Source organism: Amphibalanus amphitrite, unplaced genomic scaffold (assembly GCF_019059575.1).
Source record: "Amphibalanus amphitrite isolate SeventyFive unplaced genomic scaffold, NRLGWU_Aamphi_draft 000201F_arrow, whole genome shotgun sequence".
NCBI lineage: Eukaryota > Metazoa > Arthropoda > Thecostraca > Balanomorpha > Balanidae > Amphibalanus > Amphibalanus amphitrite.
In genome coordinates, this window is record NW_024881696.1 from 544,541 (window position 1) to 569,914 (window position 25,374).

The 25,374-nt window shown below is 49.1% G+C and overlaps 2 protein-coding genes across 5 annotated transcripts in view; one reads left to right on the forward strand and one right to left on the reverse strand.

The window, feature by feature from the left end:
• Window positions 1–207: 207 nt before the first annotated feature.
• LOC122384883 (mediator of DNA damage checkpoint protein 1-like) lies at window positions 208–10,276 on the reverse strand. Of its 3 annotated transcripts, none has more exons than XM_043372686.1 (8): window positions 10,259–10,276; window positions 7,828–8,870; window positions 6,898–7,228; window positions 3,268–4,694; window positions 2,771–2,943; window positions 1,722–1,874; window positions 1,296–1,444; window positions 208–1,094 (listed from the first exon to the last, which is right to left on the reverse strand). In XM_043372686.1, exons 2-8 carry the CDS (start codon window positions 8,831–8,833, stop codon window positions 797–799), a joined length of 3,537 nt encoding a protein of 1,178 aa, XP_043228621.1. In that variant the 5' UTR covers window positions 8,834–8,870; window positions 10,259–10,276; the 3' UTR covers window positions 208–796. The 3 variants fall into 3 exon arrangements, with proteins under 3 accessions (XP_043228621.1, XP_043228622.1, XP_043228623.1); XM_043372687.1 differs by having other exon boundaries at window positions 10,250–10,265; XM_043372688.1 differs by lacking the exon at window positions 10,259–10,276 and adding an exon at window positions 10,238–10,249.
• A 355-nt stretch (window positions 10,277–10,631) lies between these two features.
• The window catches only part of LOC122384885 (pre-piRNA 3'-exonuclease trimmer-like), a 55,957-nt gene continuing 41,214 nt past the window's right edge, over window positions 10,632–25,374 (forward strand). Inside the window, exons 1-11 of one of the 2 annotated variants that reach the window (XM_043372690.1) lie at window positions 10,632–10,664; window positions 12,512–12,673; window positions 12,924–13,161; window positions 13,394–13,513; window positions 13,823–14,023; window positions 15,941–16,139; window positions 17,209–17,310; window positions 20,077–20,199; window positions 20,662–20,758; window positions 21,199–21,298; window positions 21,786–21,872. In XM_043372690.1, coding sequence (XP_043228625.1) covers window positions 12,543–12,673; window positions 12,924–13,161; window positions 13,394–13,513; window positions 13,823–14,023; window positions 15,941–16,139; window positions 17,209–17,310; window positions 20,077–20,199; window positions 20,662–20,758; window positions 21,199–21,298; window positions 21,786–21,872 — 1,398 coding nt within the window. In that variant the 5' untranslated portion in view covers window positions 10,632–10,664; window positions 12,512–12,542. Of the gene's footprint in view, window positions 10,665–10,712; window positions 10,796–12,511; window positions 12,674–12,923; window positions 13,162–13,393; window positions 13,514–13,822; window positions 14,024–15,940; window positions 16,140–17,208; window positions 17,311–20,076; window positions 20,200–20,661; window positions 20,759–21,198; window positions 21,299–21,785; window positions 21,873–25,374 lie in introns of those variants that run through there. The other variant, XM_043372689.1, reaches the window with a different exon arrangement.

Below are 25,374 nucleotides of genomic sequence, written 5' to 3' on the forward strand. Positions count from 1 at the left end.
GGCCAATGCATGACCAAGAGCGTCAATGACCTCTAGCGACATGACAATTGAACCGGCCTACAATGAACGCAACACTTTTATTGTGCTCTTTGAAGACCTTTCTGCACCCGCCTCCTGCTTGTTGCCGCGAGGCGCAACCCAGGAGCCGAGTGGGAAAACGCCGGACGCCCCTCCTCCCGCGCTCCAGGCGTTGCAATTCGACCATCGTTCTGACGCGAAATATATTAGTGACGATGCCAAACCTATAATTATCCTCGCGTCACTGCAAAACAATTCACAACACAGCCAAGACAATGGGTAATGGTGGTTCACTTGTTCCAAATGATGCATATGAAAGTGGGTACAATCCGCATATCGCCGGCATGCGGCATGCTGACTCTGGTTTGACCTTTTTGCGAAAACATGGGGGTTGGAAATCTGTTTCGAACGTTCAGGTAGCCGCGAGGCAGCGCCGATATGAAGCGAACCATAACTGCACTGCCGAGGCATGCTGCACCCCATAAGCTGTGCACAGACAGGCTGCATTGGTCACCATTCTATAAATATGTTCGCTATATTAAGCACTTAGTACATAGCACAAAATGAGGTTTTGGTTACAAAATACGAATTCAAATAACTCGTATACACAGACAGCACTTTGATATTCTCCTCAAACAATGTGCATACATACACAGTATAGCGGCCACGACAATGTCATAACACTTGGCACCAGCAGGATTTGTTAACATGTTCCACTCTTTTAAAGAATTGTCACATTCTCTTTCCAGTTTCTCGTTCCACCATCACGAGCCTCTTATTAAAGCTTGTTCCCTTCGCTCGCTGAGCCGCGGCGGGGTCGGGGAGAGGCCAAGCCGGCCTTACTGGCGTGCTTCCTGGTGACGTGCTGCATCATGTTGTCGCGCCGACTGAACTTTTTGTCGCAGAACTGACACGGGAACGCCTTGGCGGCATCCACGCCCGGCTCGTGGTGCAGCGCTACGTGTTCGCGCAGGCGGCGCCGGTCAGCGTACCGCGCGTGGCACGTGGTACACTCGTGCGGCCGCTCCTGTGTGTGCGAGCGCCGGTGGCGAGCTATGCGAGACAGCGTCGACGTTCTGAGGGCATCGGAAACGAGATACTTAGTGATGGAAAAAGAAGACACCCTCTCCTCAGGCACGGATACCAAAATAATGATATACAATATAATGACAACAATCCACAAGAACATTTCGGCATGGGGAACGCCTTATCTAGACAAACGCTATCCAACACCAGCCCGTCAGTATCCTGTCTGACAATAATTTAGCAGCACTGACCGAAAGTCGCAGATTTCGCAGCGGTACGGCCGGTCCTCCGTGTGCATTATCCGGTGGTGTTTGGTCAGCGCCTGCCGCTCAATGGTGCTGTAAGAACACTCGGAGCATTTGAACTGCTTGCCCATCGAGTGCTTCCGACGCTCGTGCGTCTGTGGACATAGAGGACGAACACGTCAGAGGCGGGGAACGGGCTATGTTTGCGTTAGATATGGTCGAGACTTGAGATAATTGAAATTGTAATTGGTATTTACGGTCGGTCAGTTCATTTGATAAATTTCGCTTTTTCTGGCGAATGAAAAGCAAACATAAAAGATGCGTCAGAATAGAAGAAAAGTTATAAGCATCACCGGATTGCGAATTAGGGACATTCTTTCGCGATCTACCTCAGCCAATCGTCTAGAATAATTTAGCCTGTCTCGAAAATACCTTGAGTTTCATAGAGCTGCACGTGGTGTACTCGCAGTGCCGACACTTGAAGTCGTGCGGCAGCAGGCGTCCCTGCATGTCCTGTCCGTGGATGTCGCGCATGTGGCGACGGATCTGGCTGGGCCGGTTACTCTTGTACGGGCACAGCATACACTGCGGGCCGACACACATTAAAAGTCAAATCATTAAATACATCATCGTCGGCCACTTCTACCCGCTGGGTTCGTACCAATTAGATATATGACAACACTATATCTGCCGTGCAAAAGGCAAACACAAATACGTTAGGTCAGAGGTCATTACCTCAGGTCAGAGGTCACCCTAACGTAATCGTTGTTGCCTTTGCACGGCAGATTTAGGCACCAAACAGATTACCCCCAAAGTTACCCACGCAAAACTTTTTTTAGAGCCCGATAAGACATGAACCTAAATTACAGCTTCAAAACTGTTATGCTTAAAGGGACCCTCCCACCTTCAAAAAAGTTAATGAATTGGCATGAAAGTGATGTCGCTCGGTTCAGAAAGAGCGAAAACGAATATCTACCAAATTTCACCGAAAAATATTCACCGGTTTTCAAGATATTAGACTTTTACTTTTGTCTACTTTTTTGGGATCTCCGCTGTTTCTAGCGGTTTTATTTTAGAAGTGCGGCGTTTGCGGCAGATGTTGCGCGCAAATAGCATATACCACCGCGTGCTACAAAACGTTTTAGTCAAACATTAAAAAATCGTTAGATATTTGCGCTGACGTCACACATTCAGAGGGGTATTCCTAAGCATTAGCCCCTCTGAATCAAAATGCTGCAATTTTGAAATTCAATATTTCCGATTTAAGGCATTTCTCGATGTTGTGAGTGCCGAAACCGGTAATTGTGAGCCAGGGACCCCATTTTGGCTATCTCAACTCAAATCTAATGTTAAGGTGGGAGGGTCCCTTTAAATGAAATTGAAGACACATCCCCAACTTACACTTTGCAAGATTGCTAGAATTCCAATCTCCCGATTCAGACACAGAGCGCCACACGAGTGACCTCTGGGAGTGGGCCCACCTTTGTCGGCCGGGCCTCCTGGTCCGGATGCGCGCTGCTGATGTGTCGGTAGAGCACAGCCGGATTTCGGAACTGCAGTTCACAGACGGAGCAGGTCAGCAGCGGCGTGTGCTCCTTGCGCCGGTGGCCGGCCAGACGCCGCTCCGTGTCGGTAGTGAACGAACAGTCGCCGCCTGATGGGCCGACGGCAGCCAAACAGGCGTCAGTCGGGGAAGGGAGGCTGTAGGTGCGACATGGAGGTCAGAACGATGGGTGGATCAAGATACGACCGGATATTGAATAATAACGGTAAAAAATTGACGATAAAAAGATTACTGAGCACTAAACAACATTTATCCAGCATCACTGAATAACACAACAAAGAGTCGTCTAGCAGAAAATGAGACGACACGTAGCATTATTACTTAGCAATAGGTACCACAAACTCAATCTATTACTTAGCAATACCACAGATTCAGCAAGTTCAAGATTCATGCCGGTAACCGATCAACACTCACATTTGAAGCTAGAAGCTGCGTCTCCTGCCGCTGCAGGATCTGCCGGCTGCTTCTGTGATGATTTTGTAGCTTGAATGGGCTCCTCCAGCCACCCCTCTATGATTATCTGTTGCGTTGGCTCACTCCTCTCCAGTGTCGCGGCCGGTTGCGTTGGCTCACTCCTCTCCAGTGTCGCGGCCGGTTGCGTTGGCTCACTCCTCTCCAGTGTCGCGGCCGGTTGCGTTGGCTCACTCCTCTCCAGTGTCGCGGCCGATTCCGTTGGCTCACTCGTCTCTAGCATGGTGACCGGTGGTTGTGACTCATCCTCCTCTACCCTCGTGACCGGTAGCGATGGCTCACTCTCTTCCAGCCTAATGGCCAGTGGTTGTGGCTCACTCCCCTCCAGCCTTGTCGCCGGTCGCGGTGATTCACTCCTCTCCAGCCTCGGTGGCGATTCACTCCTCTCTAGCACGGTCAACGGTGCACCCTCTATCCTTTCCCCTTCTACCACCACTACCGTCGACGCCGCCACCGTCGTCCGCCCCGTCCCCACTGCCTTCTTTGTCACGTGCACAACTCTCAGCGGTCGGTCATCGTCACCAGGAAGCGCCACCTCGACTTGTTCCACACACCGTCCGCCCGCAACCATCTCCCGCTCATCATCGCTTTTCTTTGCCGCGTTCAAAACCTCATCCGCAGCGCTCGAAGCTTCTGTAGCCCTCGATGCTTCCGGAAGCCTCGACGTTTCTTTTGCTGCCTCCGTCTCCGACTCAGTGTCCGCCTCTGGCTCCGGTTCCACATCCGACTCCGCTTCCACATCAATCTCCTCCTCCTCCTCATCGTCCGCTTCCACTACCTCCACTGCCACCGTGGGCGCCGGTACCGCCGGTGCCTGCGCCGTTAGTCGAGTGCGGAACGACATCAGCCCGGCGCACGTGTCACTGGCGTCGGCGATGGCACTCGTGTCAACCGTGGAGGGTGAATCGTCGGCAGGGGTGGCGGCGGGGGTTGGTCGGTCGGCCGGGGTAGCAGCAGGGGTTGGTCGGTCCGCTGGGGTGGCGGCGGGGGCCGGCCGGTCAGCAGGGGTAGTGGAGGCCGGCCTGTCGGCTGTCGTGTCAGTGAAGGCTGGACGGTTGGCTGGCGTGGCAGCAGGGGCTGGTCGGTCGGCCGGCGTTGCAGCGGGTCGGTCTGCTTGCTCGATGGCAGTCAGCCGTTCCGAGTGCGGCTGGGAGGGGGAAGCCGCCCGCTCTGCGCTCTGGACGTGGGCGACCGGTTGATCCACGTGCCGAACGTAGGCGGGCGGCAGATCCACGCGCTGGACGGACGGAGCCGGTCGGTCGGCGTGCTCAGCGGCAATGTGACGCTGCAGAGCCGCCATTCTGCCCAGGTCCCGGCCACACACCTGACACACGGTGGACTGGTCCAGTGAGATGAGAGCCGGCATCTTCCTGAAGGCACGCAAAGGAAACGCATGTCAGTCAGCTCCCCTTCCACCGCATACATGCTATCAATCCCTTCAATATCCGAATGATCCACTTAAGAAAGAGCTGAATCCACGAATGCCACAGTTCAAACTTCAAGATAACATTATTACGAGCGAGCGAGCGCAGCGAGCGAGCGAGTTCATACTGAATTAAGGGAAAATCCTGAGTATGAGCGGCCTGCCGGCCGGCCGACCGGCCGGCCGTGGGGACGATCTTCAAAAGCTAATATCTTAGGAATGGGACATCCGATTGACAAGCGGTCTTCTTTACTGAATGTCACTTGGACGTAAAAGTTCTGTAGTGTGATGGCCACCATGCGTTCTTGCCAACCACCGCACGTGGCGCGTGGTAAAGTTGGACATTTTTTAAGAACCCCCGAAATTGCAACCTCAATAACGGCACAACGGTTGGGCCGATTGAATTGAAACTCGGTACACAGTTAGGTCTCCATCAGATAATTCATCTGCATGTGTTAAGGTTGGGATGCTACAGTGCACGTGCGCACGTGCAGGGGGCGCTCCCAGATCTCGAGAACGGCTGGGCCGATTGCGCTCAAATTTGGTACACGGTTGGGGACCAGTTAGTAGGGTGCCGTGCAAAAGTCAGTTTGGACCCCGCTTGCACGTGCGCACGTGCAGAATGCCGCTTCCAGATCTCAGGAACGGCTGGGCCGATTGCGTTCAAATTTGGCACACCGCTAGCGACCGGTTAGAAGGGTGCTTTGCACAAGCCCGTTGGAAGTACCCTCTCGCCCTTGCGCACGTGCAGGGCTCACTATCTCGCTCGCTCGTTCTTCGCCCAAAAGGCGTTTTACTGGTTACGGAGCGAGCGAAGCGAGCGGAGTCTCATACTGAATTAAAGGGACCCTCCCACCTTCAAAAAAGTTAATGAATTGGCACGAAAGTGATGTCGCTCGGTTCAGAAAGAGCGAAAACGAATATCTACCAAATTTCATCGAAAAATATTCACCGGTTTTCAAGATATTAGACTTTTACTTTTGTTTACTTTTTGGGATCTCCGCTGTTCCTCGCGACTTTATTTGAAAGTGCGGCATTTGTTGCGCGCAAAGCAGCATATACCACCGCGTGCTACCAAACGTTTTAGTAAAAGATTTAAAAATCGTTAGATCTCCGCTGACGTCACAAATTCTAAGGGGGCATACCAATGCACTAGCCCCTTAGAATCCGAAAACTGCAAGTTTGAAATTCCATATCTCCGAATTAAAGCATTTGTCGATGTTGTGAGTGCCCAAACCGGTATTTGCAGGCCATGGCCACCAATTTGGCTATCTCAACTCAAAACTAATGTTAAGGTGGGAGTGTCCCTTTAAGGGAAAATCCTGAGTATGAGCGGCCGGCCGGCCGGCCGTGAGGACGCTCTTCAAAAGCTAATATCTTAGGAACGGGACATCCGATTGACAAGCGGTCTTCTTTACTGAATGTCACTTGGACGTAAAAGTTCTGTGGTGTGATGGCCACCATGCGTTCTTGCCAACCACCGCACGTGGCGCGTGGTAAAGTTGGACATTTTTTAAGAACCCCCAAAATTGCAACCTCAATAACGGCACAACGGTTGGGCCGATTGAATTGAAACTCGGTACACAGTTAGGTCTCCATCAGATAATTCATCTGCATGTGTTCAGGTTGGGGTGCTACAGCACGTGCGCACGTGCAGGGGGCGCTCCCAGATCTCGAGAACGGCTGGGCCGATTGCGCTCAAATTTGGTACACGGTTGGGGACCAGTTAGTAGGGTGCCGTGCAAAAGTCAGTTTGGACCCCGCTTGCACGTGCGCACGTGCAGTGTGCCGCTTCCAGATCTCGAGAACGGCTAGGCCGATTGCGCTGAAATTTGGCACATCGCTGAAGACCGGTTAGTAGGGTGCAGTGCACAAGTTAGTTGGAGGTACCCCCTCGCAATTTCGCACGTGCAAGGCCCGTCCTCTCGCTCGCTCCGTTGGTCGCCCACGGCCCAAAAGGCGTTTTACTGGTAATACGTTACAGTATAGATACAAGTTGACTTACTCTTGTTGCTAATGTCATCTTGGTGATGCATATGATCAATAAAAATCAGTGGGCATATCACCCAGATGATGGATTATAGATGCATGCCTTGACATGAAATGATAGATCAGACATCAACTTCACACAAATCACGTCCATGACTAACCTCGCACGAGCTCGTGTCGTAGCTCGGCGCCGCAGGCGCCTCACGCGCACCGCTTTGGGCGGCATGGGAGACTTCTCCTCCTCCGTGAGGCCGCTGAAGTTTTCGTCGAAACGTTCGAGCGTATCGGGCGTACTGGGCGGCAGGCCACAGTGGTCGATGATGGCCTGCTCGTCTTCGACCACGAACACACCGGAGTCGGGTTCGTCCGCCAGCGATGGCGCCGGCTCCGGGGGCGGCGGGGGCGGTGGAGGGGGAGGAGGGGGCGGCGCCGGCATCAGCATACCCGACCACAGATCCGACCCCGAAGGAGGAGGGAAACTTCCATCCGACCCTGCAAAAAAAGATGGAGAATTATGAGTAAAATAAGGACAACCGAGATGTGTGGCGAAGAGATGGAAAGATGGTTTAGTTTAGAGCATTCGTAAAACGAACGAATTACGATGCAAATAAAATACAACTCATAAAAAGTTACGATGTCTCGAATTACGATGAAGTACTTGTAAATGGCTATGCAGATTGTGGTGCTCTGTGCAGAAATCGTTATGAATATGGCTTATATGGATTTTATGGAATGCTTCTAATAGTTTTTGACATCAGGGGTGGAGAATTAGGGGTTTTGGGGGTGCTCGAGCACCCCCTGAAATTCAAAAGTCACCGTGCAATAGTGCTCCAGGGGTGCTTAATTTACGTCTGAGACACAAACTGCTTTGCGTAAGCCGCGAGGAGTGTGATGCTGCTTGGAAAACGTACCTACACATGCTTTTCTACGCAAGCTTTCGAAGCTTCCATTCGCCAGATGCTAGAAAAGCACCCCCTGAGATTATGACAATTCTCCGCCCCTGTTTGACATGCACGTATTGAGCTCAGGCTAGGATAGCATCCAATTTTCCCAGCAGAGCTCGGAGCGCGTCTCCTTCGCGCGTCTCTCACCGTGATCGGGTTCGCGGTGTTCCCGGCCGGCCTGCCTCATGTCCAGTCCCCAGGGGCAGTGCAGCTCGAACTGTGTGCGGACGCGCAACAGAGGCGCGCCGTCCTGCGATCCCTGCGGTCTCGCCTGCTCCTCGCTCTGCTGCGGTTCCTGAAAGTGGCTCTGGTGACCGCCCTGTCCCCCGTGCTCGGCAGTACCGCCAGTGGTCGGGCCCCCGGCGGAGGAGACAGCCGGCAGCGCCGGATCGCGGGCCAGCGCTGCGGCGGTACTGTGATTGTAGACCACCTCGCAGAGCCCGGCGGCCGTCAAACCTGCGGCGTCCTCGTGTCGAAGTCCGGAGTTGGTTACCGTCGCCTGTGGGGGCGGCGGCGGCAGCGGTTCGGGGCGGCGCTCCACCGGCGGCGGAGGAGGCTCCGCCAGCTCCGGCGGCCACGGCAGGCTGTGCTCCTGCGCCAGCAAGGCCTCTTGAAACTCTCGCAGCGCCAGGTCGCTGGCCGCCACCGGGTCGTAACACTCGGCTGCCGAGCTGGCGACCGGCGCGTGATGCGGCGGCGCCAGAGGCTGGTGCAGCTGATGCGCTTCGGCTCGCGCGTGCATCGTGCGCTGCAGCACCTCGCAGACCTCAGCGAACTGCAGGCAGCTCGCCGTCTCCAGGAGAGAGCCGATACTGCGCTCGCGCAGGTCCACCCAGCCGAAGTACACGAGCTGCACGATCAGGTCCAGCTCGGCCAGCACGGTGTCTGGTCCCTTGGCCAGCAGCAGGCCGCCGATACAGCCCAGTGAGCTCAGTTCCAGAGCGGTGATCACGCCCGTCGGCGAGGCGAGACACGCGCGGAACACCTGGCTGCTGGCGGCCAGCATGATCCGGTGCGCCGAGACCGTGCGGCCGGCGTGCCGAATATGCACGTCGGCGTACTCCTCCTGCTCCAGCAGCCTGGTAAAGTTGGACACGATTATAGCACCATGGTTCTTCCAGCGAACCTTGATGAGTGGATTGATGTCAAACATCTTCTCTTGCAGTGTGTTCTTCGCTGCATATGCCTATCTGAAAGGTGGTTGCAATATTGTAAAAAATAAGAATCATGCATCAAACTTGCATGGTTCAGTATTTTGGCCTGACTAATGTCTCACCCATATACCTGGAAATATTAAGGGTGACATAAAAATAACATGATATGCAAAAGGCTGAACTGTTGGTACTGGTAAGGTGACAACAGAATTCACAATATCCAAGGCAAAGTTTAGACTTGTCACTTCACAACCCAAATAAAAAATGCAGATTTCAAAGAGCAGACACCATGGGTAGGTATCATTTCATAAAGGCCTGGTAGGGTGCAAGACCTTGGTACCAATAATTTCAAGTTTTTACATCATTTAATATGTGTGGGTGGATAGTGAATAGTGACCATGATGTTGACAAATTGAAAACCTAATTAACATTCTTATTAGATTAGTCTCATTAAATACCAGACATGACATGTCAGAATGGATCAAATTGCTGGATCTGTGATCTTAAAGCAAATGCCAAAATTGAATGTGATCCCATAGAGTCCTACTTTAAAAAATCTGATTTCTGGATCAATGCTCCCATAGGAACTAATGAAAAAACAATAACAGGGACCCATGATCTGAGTAGATAACACCGTATGCAACCTGTACAACCTGTCATCTAACCATGTTTCCAGGTCATTTTTTGTCAATGAGTGCCACAAAAACATAGATTGTGATGCATTATCACATAATATCCCTGAAACAGAACCATTTCAAATTACATCAAGTGATCCTTGGGTAATTGCTGACAAAAAAGTGAGCAAGGATCAATGATCTCATTAAATCTCTAAACAAAAAATATTATTTGAATTGGATTTACATTCTACAATCCTAATGGGCCTGGACAAATTGGAGCTGAACAATACATACAATGAAATTGGATTCAAAACTATGATTACCTGGATCATATCCCATATCAAATCTAAAGGAAAATTGTACAAATGTATGAATCTAATTTATCTATAACCAAGCAGCAAATAGGAATCCGGGTAAAAACAGTAGGTATTTATCACCATTTGTAAAAACGTGGTAGTCAGACTGCCAAATTGTAGTTCAATATGCGTCTTGACGAGAGGAACATGATGCTGGTAAGAGAAGTGTCATGCCTTTCTTAAGCATCACTACTGAAAAACATTTTTCGTAAAAATGGTTATTTCAATTTATAGTTGTTGCCCCCTGGAGGCTAAACAGTTGATAATCTAGCTAGGTCATCAGAGGAAATGTTATCAAAAGAAAGTTAAAAGAGCTAACCAATGGATTTTTTGCGGCTCTTAAGCTCTGTCGCTTCACGAGTTATGCCCCGGCTTGTCGAAAATTGTTGAGATAGTCACACAAAGCCTTGCAAGTTGCACAAAACTTTACCCAAAACTTTACCCGCTTTACCCAAGCTTTACCCAATTTAGGGCCTTGTACCCAATGGACGCAACGGACACAACGATGATTGCTCTGTACCATGTATTTTTGTAAAAAGTTTAAAAATGACGTCATAAGCTTTTCCTTTACAGCCAATCGCAGCTGTTCCATTGTACTAGCAACGCGAAACAACTGTTGTAATTTTGTACCAGATTCAACTTGAGCTAACTGTATCCCAACTCAGCTAACCTTACCTACTTACCAACTAGTCTAATTGAATTAAATCGAACCTAATTTAACTTTACTTTCACTAAGTCCATTACCAATTTTAAGTTTTGTGACGTCATTTTTAGGCAAGCTGAGTGCTGACTATTTCAACAAAATAATAGGCCAATAGACACTTGATGCAGCAGTGGTGACGAAAACGGCGCAGCAGGTTGAAGGGTTGCAGTTGTGGGTGATGCTATTAAAAGGATTTTTGGAGAATTTCGATTGTTTAGCTCACGTTTAGCTGTTATTGTTCCATCTTGCAATGCTCGCAGTGGAGTGCTCTTTCCAATGATATATGTAATTCATGGGGTAAATTTCAAGATAAAGTCCTAAGAAGATGTCAAGGAAAATTTTCACAATATGACATTATTTGACATCCTGAATCCAAAAATGATACTTACATGTCTCGCAAATAATAGGAAATAACATGATCAAACCTGGCCTACCCTTACCTACTTACCTACAACCTACCAACCTACAACCTTCAAACCTACAACCTACAAACCTAACAACCTAAAACCTATAACCTAACCTAACCTACAACCTAAAATTTCCACTGTTTCATACTTGTATCAACTGCGCCATGCGTGCGCTGTTGTGTGCGGCCGTGCGCGGCTATGTACGCGCGTTAAACTTTGGACTCTAAATTCTGCCATAGAATTGGAATTTCATGATCAGAGGGTAAAGGGCAGGGTCACCGCAACAAGCTTCGCTTAGCGGTGGCCCTGTCCTTTTGAATCCTTCCTACCAAAAGGTTCAGACTAAATTTATTAAAAAAGCGCCACAGTTGTAGATCGGACCTTATCCTGACAAATACCATTCATGGATGGCCGGCCGGGAGAGGTGATCCCGGGGCATGCTGCTGTGAACATCCCTGAATAACCAAAAAAAATTAATGATACAAGTTAAAGCGTATAGCTTACATAATGTAAAACTTAAAAGTAACAATCTACTAGAATTAAAAAAATAAAGTGCCACAATTTTGGTAGTGTTCTTAAAATACACGCCTTCTGTTATCTCCCCAGAACTTCCACCACAATGCCACATGGCATTTGTTGTAAGAAGGCAAGAGGTTTGATGGCTGATGCATCTCTCTTGTGCTTCAGCTTTGTCTCAGTCTGAGTTAGTATATTGAAGATGAAAGTGCGGTTGGTAAGTTAGTAGGTTGTAGGTTGGAATGGTACCTAGGTTGAAGGTTGTACTTTGTAGGTTCTAGGTCTGTAGGTCAAAGTTGTAGGTTGGTAGGTTCAATGTTGTAGGTCAGTAGTAGGTAAAATTAGGTCAGGCTAGATTGCTTTTTATCTTCACCGTACTTGATCTTCACATTTACCAGTCACTTGACATGATCTGTAACAGGTCAATTGGTCACTTGACTTGGTGAGCTGACCTTGAACAATGCAGGTCTGAATGTTTCACATGTGCCAAAAAGATGTAGACATTGTAAGGTGTTCAAGGAGCAACTTTGTTTTTTAGACATACGTGAAAACCCTGAAGAGGGCTCAAATACTTTAACACCCTCACCCCAGCATGGTGCACATTAAAAATAGTGAACCTATAAGCTTACCACTTCCAGAATAGCTCAAGCTTGACGTGCTCTCATTCAGTATATAGGTACTAGGTAGTTATGAGGACAAAATTAGGCTCAAACACCGTTTTCACTGAGGGCCCTAAGTTTTTATTTGATTTTGATCCTGTCATGACCTTGGCTTGACTAATGGCATGTTATATGACCTCACTAAAATGTCATCTTTCTTTTAGATTTGTTTCTGGGATACCTTTCCAATACCAGCTACCTTGTGTACCACACACTATAATGCTTGGATTCAATGAACATTCTAGAACAACCTTAATCACCTGGAGACTGGAGTAGGTACCCTGGTTGATTGTTATATAACTGAGTCTTGAGGTCAGGGCTAGCAGCCAGCAGCAGGGCCCATGAGGAACATGTTTGGGCTTTATTTTTCTGTATATCTGAATTTACAGTTTATTATAATTGTATTAATGCTTTTTCAGACATATAAGTTGATTGCCACACTTCACAGTCATGGTGGATATTACAAATGAAAACTTCGAACAGCTTTGGCCATCTATAAAAGAAAATATAGACAAAGCAGTTTTGATTGGCATTGATTCAGAGTTTTCTGGTATCAGATCATCATCAAAACTCAAGAACAGGTATGTTGTGGATTCTCAGCTATTTCAACTCTTCGTCATCATTCTAAGTCTCAGTCCTTGATCTTACAATTGTGGACTGTCATGTAATTGCAGAAGTAGTTATTTTGCTAAAATAGACAGAGGATATTGACCTTAGTTGGTACCTGTTTGATTGCTTGATTTCATCATCACACCTGGGCTATCAACTCGTATGGCAGCTGACTGCCAGTTCTTCTGCTCTGACCAGCCGACCCCTCTCCCTGTTTCACAGCCTGTTTGACTCCATGCCAGAGCGTTACGCCATCCAGCGGCAGAATATCTCCCCGTTCACCATCACCCAGTTCGGCCTGACGGCGTTCGTCCGCTCCACGGAGCGCGTCAACACCTACGTGGCGCACCCGTACAACTTTTACCTGTGTCCGCCGTCGTTCGGACGCCTGGACGCGCGCTTCAGCTGCCAGGCCTCCAGTCTACAGTTCCTACGCCGGTACCGGTTTGATTTCAACAAGGTGAGTCTGAGATGGGTGGCAGTAGATGTTAAAAAGTAAAAAAGTTTCAAAGTATCACAATGAAGCTTGTTTGGTGACCTGTGACATCTTTTGGACGTTGGTACCAGCTGCGGTGTAACCGTTTAATCCTGCATTACGATGTTATTACCTCTTAGTCATTACTCACCAGCCACCACTTGGTGCTGCCCGAGTCCGAAAGTGTCACGTCATTGCAGCTAGGTCCCTATTTCAGTTCATATATGGAGGTGTACCGTTTCTTCGTGAAGAGGATGAAGCCATTCTGCGGGAGGAACTTCGCCTTCAGATGAACAGCGGAAAGGACAGGGCCAATGTTGATGAACATTTCATCCAGGTGAATTACTATTATGCGAATCTGAATCAACAGTTGCTCAGTGGTATGCTTCCTATGTTCACAAAAAAAGTTGTCCTGATTTATCATACTCGATTCGTTTTAGATTTTAGATTTCATGATTCTTCTGAAACCGATATCCCTGACCTAATCTAGCTCTCACTTACTATTTTTCCTTTTTGCTATCGTTTTGGCAAATTCCCACCTAAATATCATCTGACGTCATCTCCACTGTACTGACCTGTCATGCAGATACAGATACATCTGTATACAGATACAGGTACGATATAACCCGTACTCTGCTCTCGACAGGACGCGTGCTCCTCGGTGTCCCGGTGGCTCTCCGGGACCGGAGCCGGAGACCCGGGCGGCTCCGGGTCCGGGACCGTGTCCGGGTCCGGACCCGGGTCCTCCTGGTCGGTGGACGCGCCGGACACCAACCTCTGCTACCTCCTGCAGAAGGAGCTGCGACAGCGCTTCAGGGAAATCTGGACATCGGCGCAGGGAAACAACGTACGTATGATATATGCCGGTTGTAATTTCCTGAGTCGTTCGGCTAATCAGGATTGCAAATTTTCAGTGTTTTCTTTTTATGAGTTTGTCTCATAAGATGTTACTTATCGAAATTTTTCTGTCACACTTTAGAAGACCTCTTGCTCTTGCATATATAGTCTGCTATGCCTTTATGTCCGACTCAGACTGTAGGTAGGGTATATAGGGAGCGCGTGTGCTATAATACGCCATCTTCACTCTGTTATCGTTATCGAGGCAGGCCAGGTGGCGTCTGAATCGCTCACCACTGCCGCGCTGCGGCCGCGGTAAACTTTTTCGTCCGGCTACCACTTTTACTTCCATGGTATTCGCTGACATTTAATCCCATAAACAATGTTCTCAGCTGACACTCCTCTAGGTATGTCGAACATCATGTCCGTTTGTTCTAACTGGCAGACCCCCCCCCCCCGAACACAGGCCACTCAGCCGACGCCGGTCTTCATTTGTTTGTTTGTTTGTTTGTTTGTTTGTTTGTTTGTTTGTTTGTTTTGTTGGGCTAGGCCCTTTCAGTCTCACGAGACCATTTTAGGGCCGGAAGGATGAAAGAAATAGGGGGAGGCATTGGTCTGGGTGGGCATTCTAGTCAGTCGCCGGGGCTGAGCCAATCCAACAGAACAGGCCGACCAGCCCCCCCCCCCCCCCAGTCCCAATGCACCCGGCCACGGATGTGCTCCCTTAGGAGCCGCGGTGCTCTCCAATGGGAGCAGCTCGCATGGGATTAAAGGTAGTGTGCCAGCTTTCCTGGACCATATGGAGTTAATGACCCGGATAAGGAGAACCGGATTTTTAGAACTCATCCATACCTTCAAAACTCATGGAAACGTCTTAAATTCTTCAAATTTTGAGTACCCCAGTGCGAAATTCGCCCCGACGGGTTGTCGGTCGTACCCCAACCACATTTCACACCACTATGAACAATAAATGCACACACTAAAATCGCTATTACCGATAGGCTCATCCAATCAAGTTTCGATAAATCCGTTCATCATCATCTCCTGCGGTTTCGAACACGCCTGTTAGATGGCTTCTGCTCATACTTTGTGGTGCGGTGGTGGTGCGTCGGGCCGCGCGCTGTGACTTCGGCCAACAGAAATGCGTCAGCTGATCATTGTCATTTCTGCCACTTTCGTGTGGTGAGATGGGTTCATAACTTAAGACACGGCTGTTTCATATCCATTATTTTACATAAAATCATATTTCAAAACAATAAATTAATGTTCGACAGCCAAATTAAAGAAACAATACCAATACAGGCTTACAGTTTAAGTTCGACATTGTCTTGTCTACGATTAGACAGCTGATAACTTATTCCCGTACGTCGTAACTCTATAATGACCTTTGCTTATTGTCACATGTGCTCCGCATTCGCGATTGCTGCCGACGCCTGTTTGCAGGTCAGCCCACTACAGTTGTTATACATATCGAAAAACCGATTAACTTTTAGGCGAAAAAAAGCACTATTCCAGTCCCATTTTTTTTTGCGATATTAGGTAAAAACAGAAGCTTCTTATCCTAGGAAAAATAAAATGGGAAATCATTGGAAGGTGGCACACTCCCTTTAAGTTACCCGTCCAGCACGGAGCAGGGGAAAGAGGCGTGGGGGAGTAGGATTTGAATGTCATGTGGATGGAAACGACGGAACGGTGTGCTGGTCTTCAGATAGCGGTGTTCTTTAAACCCAATCCCCAAAGGTCGTCTGATACAGTGACCCGAATCATTATTCAGTGACCTGAATTTCCCGCTGATTTCCAGGTGTTGGTGACCTCTGTTACTCCGTCCCCTGCCCACCTCCAGGTGTTGGTGACCCCTGTGACCCCGTCCCCTGCCCATCTCCAGGTGTTGGTGACCCCTGTGACCCTGTCCCCTGCCCACCTCCAGGTGCTGGTGACCCGTGTGACCCCGGGGACGCGCCGTGACCTAGAGGTCACCGATGACCTCGACGAGCAGTTTGTCTCCACAATGGTGGGCTTCTCGCGGGTCATTCGCCACCTGCGGACCCGTCGAAAGCCGCTGGTGGGACACAACTGTATGCTGGACCTGATGCTGATTCACCATCTGTTCATCGCGCCTCTGCCCGGTCAGTCTGTGTAGAGGGGAGGGGTTGGGCTGTGTGTGATCGGGGAGAGGGGAGGAGTGGGGAGGGCTGGACACACATAGATCGGGGCGTGATGCAGGTGACTGACAGGAGCTTGTGTCTGGAAACGAGAGATTATGCAGACTGCTTTTGCACTTTTTTTTAGAAACGACTGTGCGTCATTGCATCGATGATTTTTATTTACTGATGGAATCTTGATAACCCTTTGCTTCATGCCATTTCTTGTGCTTATACAGGGTGTCTGGAAATTAGTTGCCCCTCCATCAGCTCGCCGCCATAATTAATAAGCAAAGAGTCCCCGGGTCTTGGTTTATTTACCGATTTATCCCCTGCCCTGTCCTACCCATTCCCTCATCCGCTTTGGCATTCCATAGATCAAGATGTCCAGAGTATCCGCGCTGATGCTCAGCCACACCTTTCACAGGTTCCTCTAAAGTCCGTTTTCTGTGGGATCTGGTTCAATCTTGCTGAGCTCCTCCTTCGTGATTCCCCATAGGTTTTCAATTGGGATTAGGACAGAGGAATCGATTTGACTTCCTACTTCATTCCAGTTTCCATCATAACTTCAGCGCGATGACGCTTTGTCAGAGTTTCTTTCGTCATAGTAGACACCACGTTCAGGTGCGAGTTACGCCTGCCGAACACTGGCCCCTGGCGCCTCGCAAGTGTCAAGGTCAGGTGACCGGGTTAGGTCATGTGACTAACGGACAGCTGTGGATAGCCTGAGGCACGGTCTTAGCAAATTTTCAACAGTTCTTAAAGCGCACGGTGGGATTATAGCTGAATGAAGAAGGGGCAAATAATTTCCGGACACCCTGTGGCCTGTATGCTGGCAGCTACCAAGAAAACGCAATTCTCTTCGATAATTACGTTTTCGCATTACGCATTTTTGTCAAATCATTTTATGACAGGTGGAGCCTACAACTGGTTGATGGTTATAATTTTCACCGAAGAGGATTAGGTGTTGATGTGTGAGGCTCTTGAACCTGAATGCTGTCACCTTTGCGTTTTGATTGTCATTTATAATATTATGTATTTTTCTTCGTTCCAGCTGATTACCATCAGTTCAAGGAGACAATTCACTCGTGGTTTCCAGAGGTGTACGACACGAAACACATCGCACATACCGTAAAGGATTTATGTCCCCAGCAAGGTAAGAATGCACTGCCAGTCGTCTGAGCTTATCCCGGGCATCATGGCGCAAAATGAGCTTGCAGTCGGCGCGCCCCTACCCCCCCCCAAACAAACAAGCAATATCCCGGGCATCATCAAAAAAGATCTCATCATGCCTCTGCCCCCCCCCCCCCGCCCTCCTTTCACCCCCACACCCCACCCTAACCGTGAACGTCTGACCACCCACTCTCCCACCGCCGCACACTGGGCCGGGGGTCCGGAAAAGTGCTAGAAATTATTTGTGATTGAGTTGTTGATCTCAGTGACAAGCAAACATGCTAAAAACGAAGCGGGGCTGCTTAACCCTCGCCGGACCTATTGTCGGACCCCCCACCCCCTCGGCCGGCCGAGGGGGGAGGGTTGGTACGACCCCTTTTTGCCGTTTCGCCCCTAATGGAGCTAGAGCCTCGCGGAAAAAACAAGCATGTGCGCCGTTTCAAGGCGGAACGATTGATACCCAATTTTAAGGTCCCAGGTCAACCGGTAACCTCTGAGGTGAAGTCAAAAAGCCCAAGGTAGGGTTTGGTTTTTGGCAAATAATTTCGCAAAAAAATGGCCGCAGAGCAGCGATTTTGGCACCATCGTGTTCGCCTGGCTCAGGCGCGTCGAATGGTATACTTTTTGTTCGGCTGAGGTCAACTTAAGGTATTGACCTCGAGTCAAGGTCAGTTCAGAGACCATCAGGCCACGAACTTAATTGAAGGAGGTCGTATCGCATATCATTCGATTCGGGAGGTCTTCCCGAGTCCATTGGTGGCTTTCCCGAGTCGCTGGCTCAATTTGATCATGAGTTATTGACGAGAAACTCCTTTGACCGGTGTGACGTCATAAATGACGTCACGGAAGGTCAAAAATGCAAAAGTAAAGCATCGGATCTTGCATGGAGTGCACGAAATCACGATTCCGTGTGCTTGAGATAGTTTGAAATCATTACATGCGCAAAAACAACAGTTTCCTTATTTCCCATTCACTTTTAATGGTGAGGTCACGTGACCTCGAAGAGTAGCAGGCATTAGCAAAAATTGCGAGTAGGGCATGACAGAAAGATGATTGGTGGTTTGTATGGCATGGCCATTTTTAACGGCTCGAAATAACATTTCTAAAAAAGTCTAACTAAAGAGCAAGTTGTTGTTGATTATCACTGACTTGTGTTTAGGGGTTAATAATGACTGAATTTTTGAGTTTGGCCCAGAAATGTTGACAGCATTGTGTGCGTTGATCAATTCTGAGCTCAGGGACATATACTTCATTTAGATTATAAGCGTTTGTTTTTCACAACTTCCAGCGTTTTAAAGAGCGCCGGGCCTTCAGTAGAGCGGCGAGGTGACAATTGCCCCTACATCATGTTGTTTACTGGCGCATATCTCGAAAAGTAGCAGGGAAAAGCAGCAAAGCACCTATATGGAACAAAAGATGAGTAATCAGAGGCTAGTATGAAATGTTCATTTTTAGCCGCTCGAAATAACGTTTTTATAAAAGTCTAATTAAAAAATTGGATATGATTTTAAATTACGTCTTGCAGCTGCTTGCAAACAGCTAGCTTATCTTGCAGAAAAGCGATGCAATATGTCAGAATGATGTTGACACAGTGAACAACAGTACCCTGAACTAGTCTGACAGGAAATTTCGTTCAAAACGACGATTGGTCAACTAATAAATTACCACTAAAGTCCATCATTAAAATCGGTAAATGTGGTGGCCTATAGAGAGTCTAAATTGTCTTGTGTTTGGTGACAACTGATGACCTCAATTTTGACCTTAGGGCAAAACTAGCATCGGAATCGTATTCTTCGATCAATTTGGGATTAAATGATACCTATTTTGTTCATATTGCGGACAGTCAGTTTGGGGGAATTTCTAGCGCTTTTTCAGGCTGCCGGCCTACAGTGCGCCGCCCGCTCCCCAGTCCAATATTGATGAGCCCCACTCGACGAACGCTCCCGGTGCCAACTGTTGCATCCCCGCGCCGCTATCCAAGCCGGCCGGACCGCTAGGAGCTGCATCCTGCACTGACAAAGCCAATCTGTTAGTGTGTCAGCTCGTTCGTTACCCGAATAGTCGGCAGTGTTGGTGGGTCGGTGGCGAATGTGTCGGAATGGTGGGCGCGCGCCCTGTTGATTGCGGTGTTTGGGGTAGGTGAGACATCGAAAAACGAGGTCGGGCTAGGACGTTGAATGGTTGGCGGTCGCTGTGTGTTAGAAATTGTTTCAAGGTTGAATAGAAACCCACATGCAGGTTGATTGATGATTTTGTGTTACGGGGTAAACCAGCAGCGAGGCTACATCGCCCCACATGCAGGTTGTCAGTAAATCGTATGTTTGGCTGAAGTATGAATACGTCATCGACTCTTTGGATCTGTGTTTTTCCTGTGTGCTGTGGGCCTCCCATAACATCCAAACAACCTCTTTATGACTACCTGTGACCGAGTATGCCCCTGTGTTCCCTCAGGAAGTGCTCAAGTGACCGATCCCTCATTTGCTCGGGACGTACACAAGACGTCCTGATCGGTGCTCGCGACGTCATTTCCCCTCCCCGTGTCCCCTCAGCCAAGGTAACCTACCATTCTCTGTTCCCTCAGTCGGTGAGCAGGTGAACGGCGCCAGTCTGAACAAACTCCACCAGGGTCTTACCTCCCCCGTGTCCCCCCCCCACCAGTCGGTGACCTGCCCCCCCCCCCCCCCACCACCAGGCGCCAGTCTGAACAAGCTCCATCAGTGTCTTACCTCCCCCTCCGTGTCTCCCTCAGTCGGTGACCAGGTGAACGGCGCCAGTCTGAACAAACTGCACCAGGGTCTGACCTCACACATCGGTAGCACGGTGGTACTGCACGCGCCGGCCGTCGTGCTGACCGACCAGGCAGCCAGATACAGTGAGAAAGGGTGCGGGAGGGAGGGAGAGAGAGAGAGAGAGAGAGAGAGAGAGAGAGAGAGAGAGAGAGAGAGAGAGAGAGAGAGAGAGAGAGAGAGAGAGAGAGAGAGAGAGAGAGAGAGAGAGAGAGAGAGAGAGAGAGAGAGAGAGAGGGAGGGGGGAGTGACTGATTGCGCAGCCAGATACATTGAGTATGGGTACGGGAGAGATGGTTCGATAGAAAATGCTGACTGCTCAGGGTATCAGACATTTCATTGTCGAGGCTCTCATTTTCAGTTGTCCTATCATTCTAAGCTGCGTCGTCCACAATTAAACATCACCACCAGCTTCTGATTACCCACATTCGCTAATCGCTTCAGTCCTAACCACCCGAATTCAGGCCCCGTGTGCCGACAAGGGGGACGCTTACAAGTCTCTAGGATGTCCATAACCTCCCTAATTCACGTTGTGTGTGCGCCGACAGATGAGGAGTCTGCCCACGAGGCTGGCTATGACGCCTACATGGCTGGCTTCTGCTGTCTGCGATTGGCCCACCTCCTGGCGCATAAGGATGTCACAACGTACGTATAGGAATGTGTTATATGCTCCGTGGAAAGATGGGCACGGGGCGGGGTACTTCTTGGTAGAGCTAATTCATGTTTCTGCTTTGAACTAGTGTTCTGATGGTTTGACATTGCAATAGATTGTTTAGGCTCCGTAGAATCGTACAAATATTACGCCTTTATAGTAGACTTGGATAGAGTGTAATTTAGAAGTTCTATGATATCTAGGTTTTATCGTACACACTACCTTAATTATAGAGATTGTCAAAGTAGAAGTCAAAGTCTCTGCCGCTCTGTCGGGTTACGCAATAATGTTTATACAAGCTGATGCCCTGCGGCGCTGGGAGTGTTTCCAACCCATTTAGCATTGATTTGGGTCACGGCCATGCACCATTAATCTGCGCATTATCCGCAGACAAATGTTGCGTGAGGACATACTAAGACAAATGTTTCCGCAGTGTCGACCTTCACCGTCCAATGAGCTCCCGGGAGCTGATGTCGGCGCTGACGCCCGTCAAAAACCACGTGAACGTCATACGCGGCACCGTCAACCACTTGGTGAGACATTGGGGAAAGTGGGAGGGTCTTTCGGTAGCAGCGTTGGTATTTGGGACGTGGGCTGCATCGTGGAACGCTAGATTTACAAATCAGATGCCTAAGCACTTTTTTGTCAGCGCTGTGGGTGATATTGAATTTGTCCCGATATTCGTGTCAATGTTAATCGTTCATGCTCATACGATCCGGTTTTATAGCTTGGGGCATTTGATCCTGTAACTTTTTATTATGTTGTAAGCACGACTTTGTGGTCATATTTGTATTGATTTATGGTTGAACCATAACTTCCGTTTTCACAGATGGCTTGTTTCTTCGTTCATCGGCAGTTACGTATGTGTCTCCCTTCCTCATCTGCTATCAGCGCCTGTTACGGGCCGGACCCGGTTTGACATGACGCGTGTCCACCCATCAGTCAGTCATGCCACGAACCCCGAACTCGAATCCATGAGTCCATGTGACCTGTGCTCACCTTTTTTCTGTCTGTCCTCAGTCGCTGGATGGTCCCGATCCGGTCTCGGAACGCCCTCGCTGGTTTCATCTGGCGACCAAAGGCGAGCGGCCGCTTGACGTGACCGAGGTGAGTGCTCTGCTACCGAAAGGCCTAAGTCCAATTAACGTACTAAGTCCAAGTGTCGGGTACTCCCTGTACCCGACAGACGAAGAATACACAAGCTTCTGCGTCGGACATTTTGTCTTGCTTTATGTTTTATAATTACCAGACCAACGTCGTAGTTATTTTTTACATAGCGAGGATATCCTGCTCGACTGGGATTTTCAGCTTATGTAAGTACACCACAAACCTACACTGATTACGCTAATTGCTTTCAGGATCCAGCTTTGTTCCGCAATTGCCCCAGGATCTCATTATTTGAGCTAACCGCTCTAGTTCATTTTCCTCCGCTTTTCCCGTATTCCCTGTGGCTCTCTCAGTGTCTGCCACAGCGTTTATTTCTGACTGTTCTACTCCCGATACTATTTCATTGTTTCCCGGACATGTGATGGATGCGTCGGCTACCTTCATTCCTCTCTGCCGTCCGCGGCTGGACCATTCATTGTCCGGTGCCGTCTCCTGAACGGGGCGGTTCAACCATTACCGCCGTGCCGGGCTCTGTTCTCTGACGGAGGTATTATGTCCCCAATGGTGACGATACAGAGCACCACGGCGTGCCTCTGACACGGGCCGTGATGGGTGACATGCCGCGCCGCACGGCACGGGCCGCCGTGGGTGACATGCCGCGCCGCACCGGGCCGCGGCAGGTGACATGCCACGCCTCACGGGCCGCGGTCGGTGACATGCCGCACGGCTCAGGCCGCCGTGGGTGACATGCCGTGCTGTTCTGTACGCCGGCCCTCGGCCCGCGCTCCAGCGATAATTTGTTGGTGACCTGCCAGATGCTGGGACGCTGAGTTCGATACGGCATGTGGGCGGTGTGTGGAGATTCGTGTCTCCCCCGTGTCTATCGGTTATCGCGTTGTTGATTTATGTCGTAATTTCGTCAGAGTTTTACTGATAAGTTTGCTATATTTTGAAATAGTTAGTCCTCGTATTGCCTCGTATTGTCTCGTATGAATGCTTACAATACCTACCTATCTATAACATATTTTACTCCATGAGAAACATCACATTGGGTATTAACTACATTTGACATCTGTTTTCCCCTTTCATATATTTGCATATGTTCCTATTATTTTCCTTGTACTCATTATTCCTTCCTTCTTATTTCCTCCTTTTTATTTACTGTATTCCTTCTCTTTCTTCTTCTTACTTCATTTCTGTTTTTCTTATTCTGAATTTTATTTGTATCGTTTCTTCGGCCTCTCTTTCTCCACTCTCCTTGTCATTTTGTTCAGTTTTCCGTTCTTCGTCTTACTGTCTTTCTTTTTTCTTTTGCATTTTTCTGTTCTCTCGCTCTCTCCCGGGCCATCCTCCGTGCCAGCCTCAGGGGGATCATGGATGATATAACACTGGATTGGTGTCTCGTGGAAATTAACATTGGGATCCGCGACATTGGGATCAGGCCTGCCATCTAGCGAGAGAATTATCGTAAGTTAGGAGCAAGCCGAGTGAACGCCATCTCTCAGCATTATGACACACGTGGGTGTGGTGTGTTAGTTGGCTCGAAGTGCATATTCCCACGAGTTGGAGGTAATCTAACTGGACCTGAGACGACAAAAAAATGTATTAAATGTTTGAAAGCCAAAAACGTCACGCAGCCTTCAGGTAATAACGAAAATAAAATGCGTAAGACGGTGTGTATTGAAACGCCCAGTCCCATCGGCTTGTACGAGCTTTTATATGGCCATTTACTCACAATGGTACAGCAGTTTGACAATATGTCATACATATTTGGTAGGCTTATTCCTTCTTCTCCGAATTTCGCCCGATTTTCTTCATCCTAGTTAATGCTACGGCACGCGTCACGTGCCAACTTAGGGGTGTCGAAATTGTTCCACATGAAGTAACTCCGCAATGGCTGGGCCCATTACAGTAAAACTTCGTCAATAGTTAGGCACCCAGTGGCCAATGCATTTACATGTGTCACTATGGGGGTGTTACTGCACGTGCGCACGTGCGGGGTGCCGCTTCCATATCTCAAGAACGGCTGGGCGGATAACACTCAAACTTGGTACACAAATGTCACATCGATGCTCGCACTGCATTGATCATTGCTTACATTGGAGTCGTTAGGAAAACGATGAAATGAGATGCGTGGTGTTTATGCCTTTCTGTTCCAGCAGCTGATTGATCCGCAACAGGAGATTCTTGTTTGTGAAGGCTTCGTCTCCCTTTTCCACTCCTTGTTTAAAATAACATTAACAATGTACGAAGAAGATCACACATCAAATAATTGTTTTAGGCGGCTATCTTGGGCCAGGGCTGCGGAGTTGTAGTCAGAGCCCTGTTCGGGCAGCGCGCCAGCGCATCCTATTGCAAAATTTTGCACCACGCATGCGCAGTTGGGGTCTGCCGGGTGCCAAGCTCCGCCCTTCGGCGTATGACGTCACACGTGTGACGTAGGCTCGCGCAAAATCTTTCAGATTTGCGCAAGAAGAAAATAGTAGCTGCAGGAGGCGAAAGTGGCGCGGATTGAAGTTTACCCTCATATATTTCCTATTGTAAGTGGTTAGTATGGTGTTGTTTTGGTATCATTATCCTTCTTTTCAGTGGCACATTGCTATTAACCACATTTGAACGCATTTTACTCAGTAACTGAACGAAACACACCAGTCCATCCGCGCCACAGTTCGCCGCGTGTCGCGTGGCCCTCGGCTTTGCGAACCGGCGGAGAGGGGGCGGAGCATGGGCGGAGCCAGGCGGCTGACATCATCGCATGTGTGACTTCACACTCAGCAAAATATTTTGCGCGGACCCGAACAGGGCTCAGAGCCAGCGGTTCTGTTCCGACTCGGAGTCGGTTGATTTTTAAAAGCTGTGGTCGGAGTATGAGTCGAACGTCACCGAAAAGTCATCGACTCCATGCACAGACTTACCAGGGCTGCAGAGTCGGAGTCTGTGTGAATCGACAGTTCTGCCCGAAGGAGTCGGAGTCGATATTTGGATACCGGAATCGGAGTTGGAGCCAAAGTCACTGAAATTTCATAGACTACGCAGCACTGGTTGGGGCCTTTTCATAGAGCGTCTTGAATGACATATTGAGCGGCAATGACGTTTATAGCAATTCCGTTTAACTTTTTCATTAGACCTTTAGATAGTACTTACGTTCGTTTTGTTCTTTGATCGGACAATTTGTTACGGAGCGAGCGAAGCGAGCGGAGTCTTACGTAGAATAACGGAAATTTCTGAGTATGAGCGGCCGGCCGGCCGGCCGGCCGGCCGGCCGTGCGGACGCTTTTGCGAGGCTTATATCTCAGCAACCACTTGACCGATTTACATGCGGTAATTTTTGTAGGGTAGCTTCATTCCTTCTACCAAGTATTGGACTATTCCCGATGCATGTGGGTGACCCCTTATGCACGTGCCACGTGCAAAACGAAGAGGTGTCAGTTTTGTAATTGTTGCAATATCTCGGTAACTACTTGGCCGATTGCGCTGAAAGTTGGCATGTAGGTAGGCACCC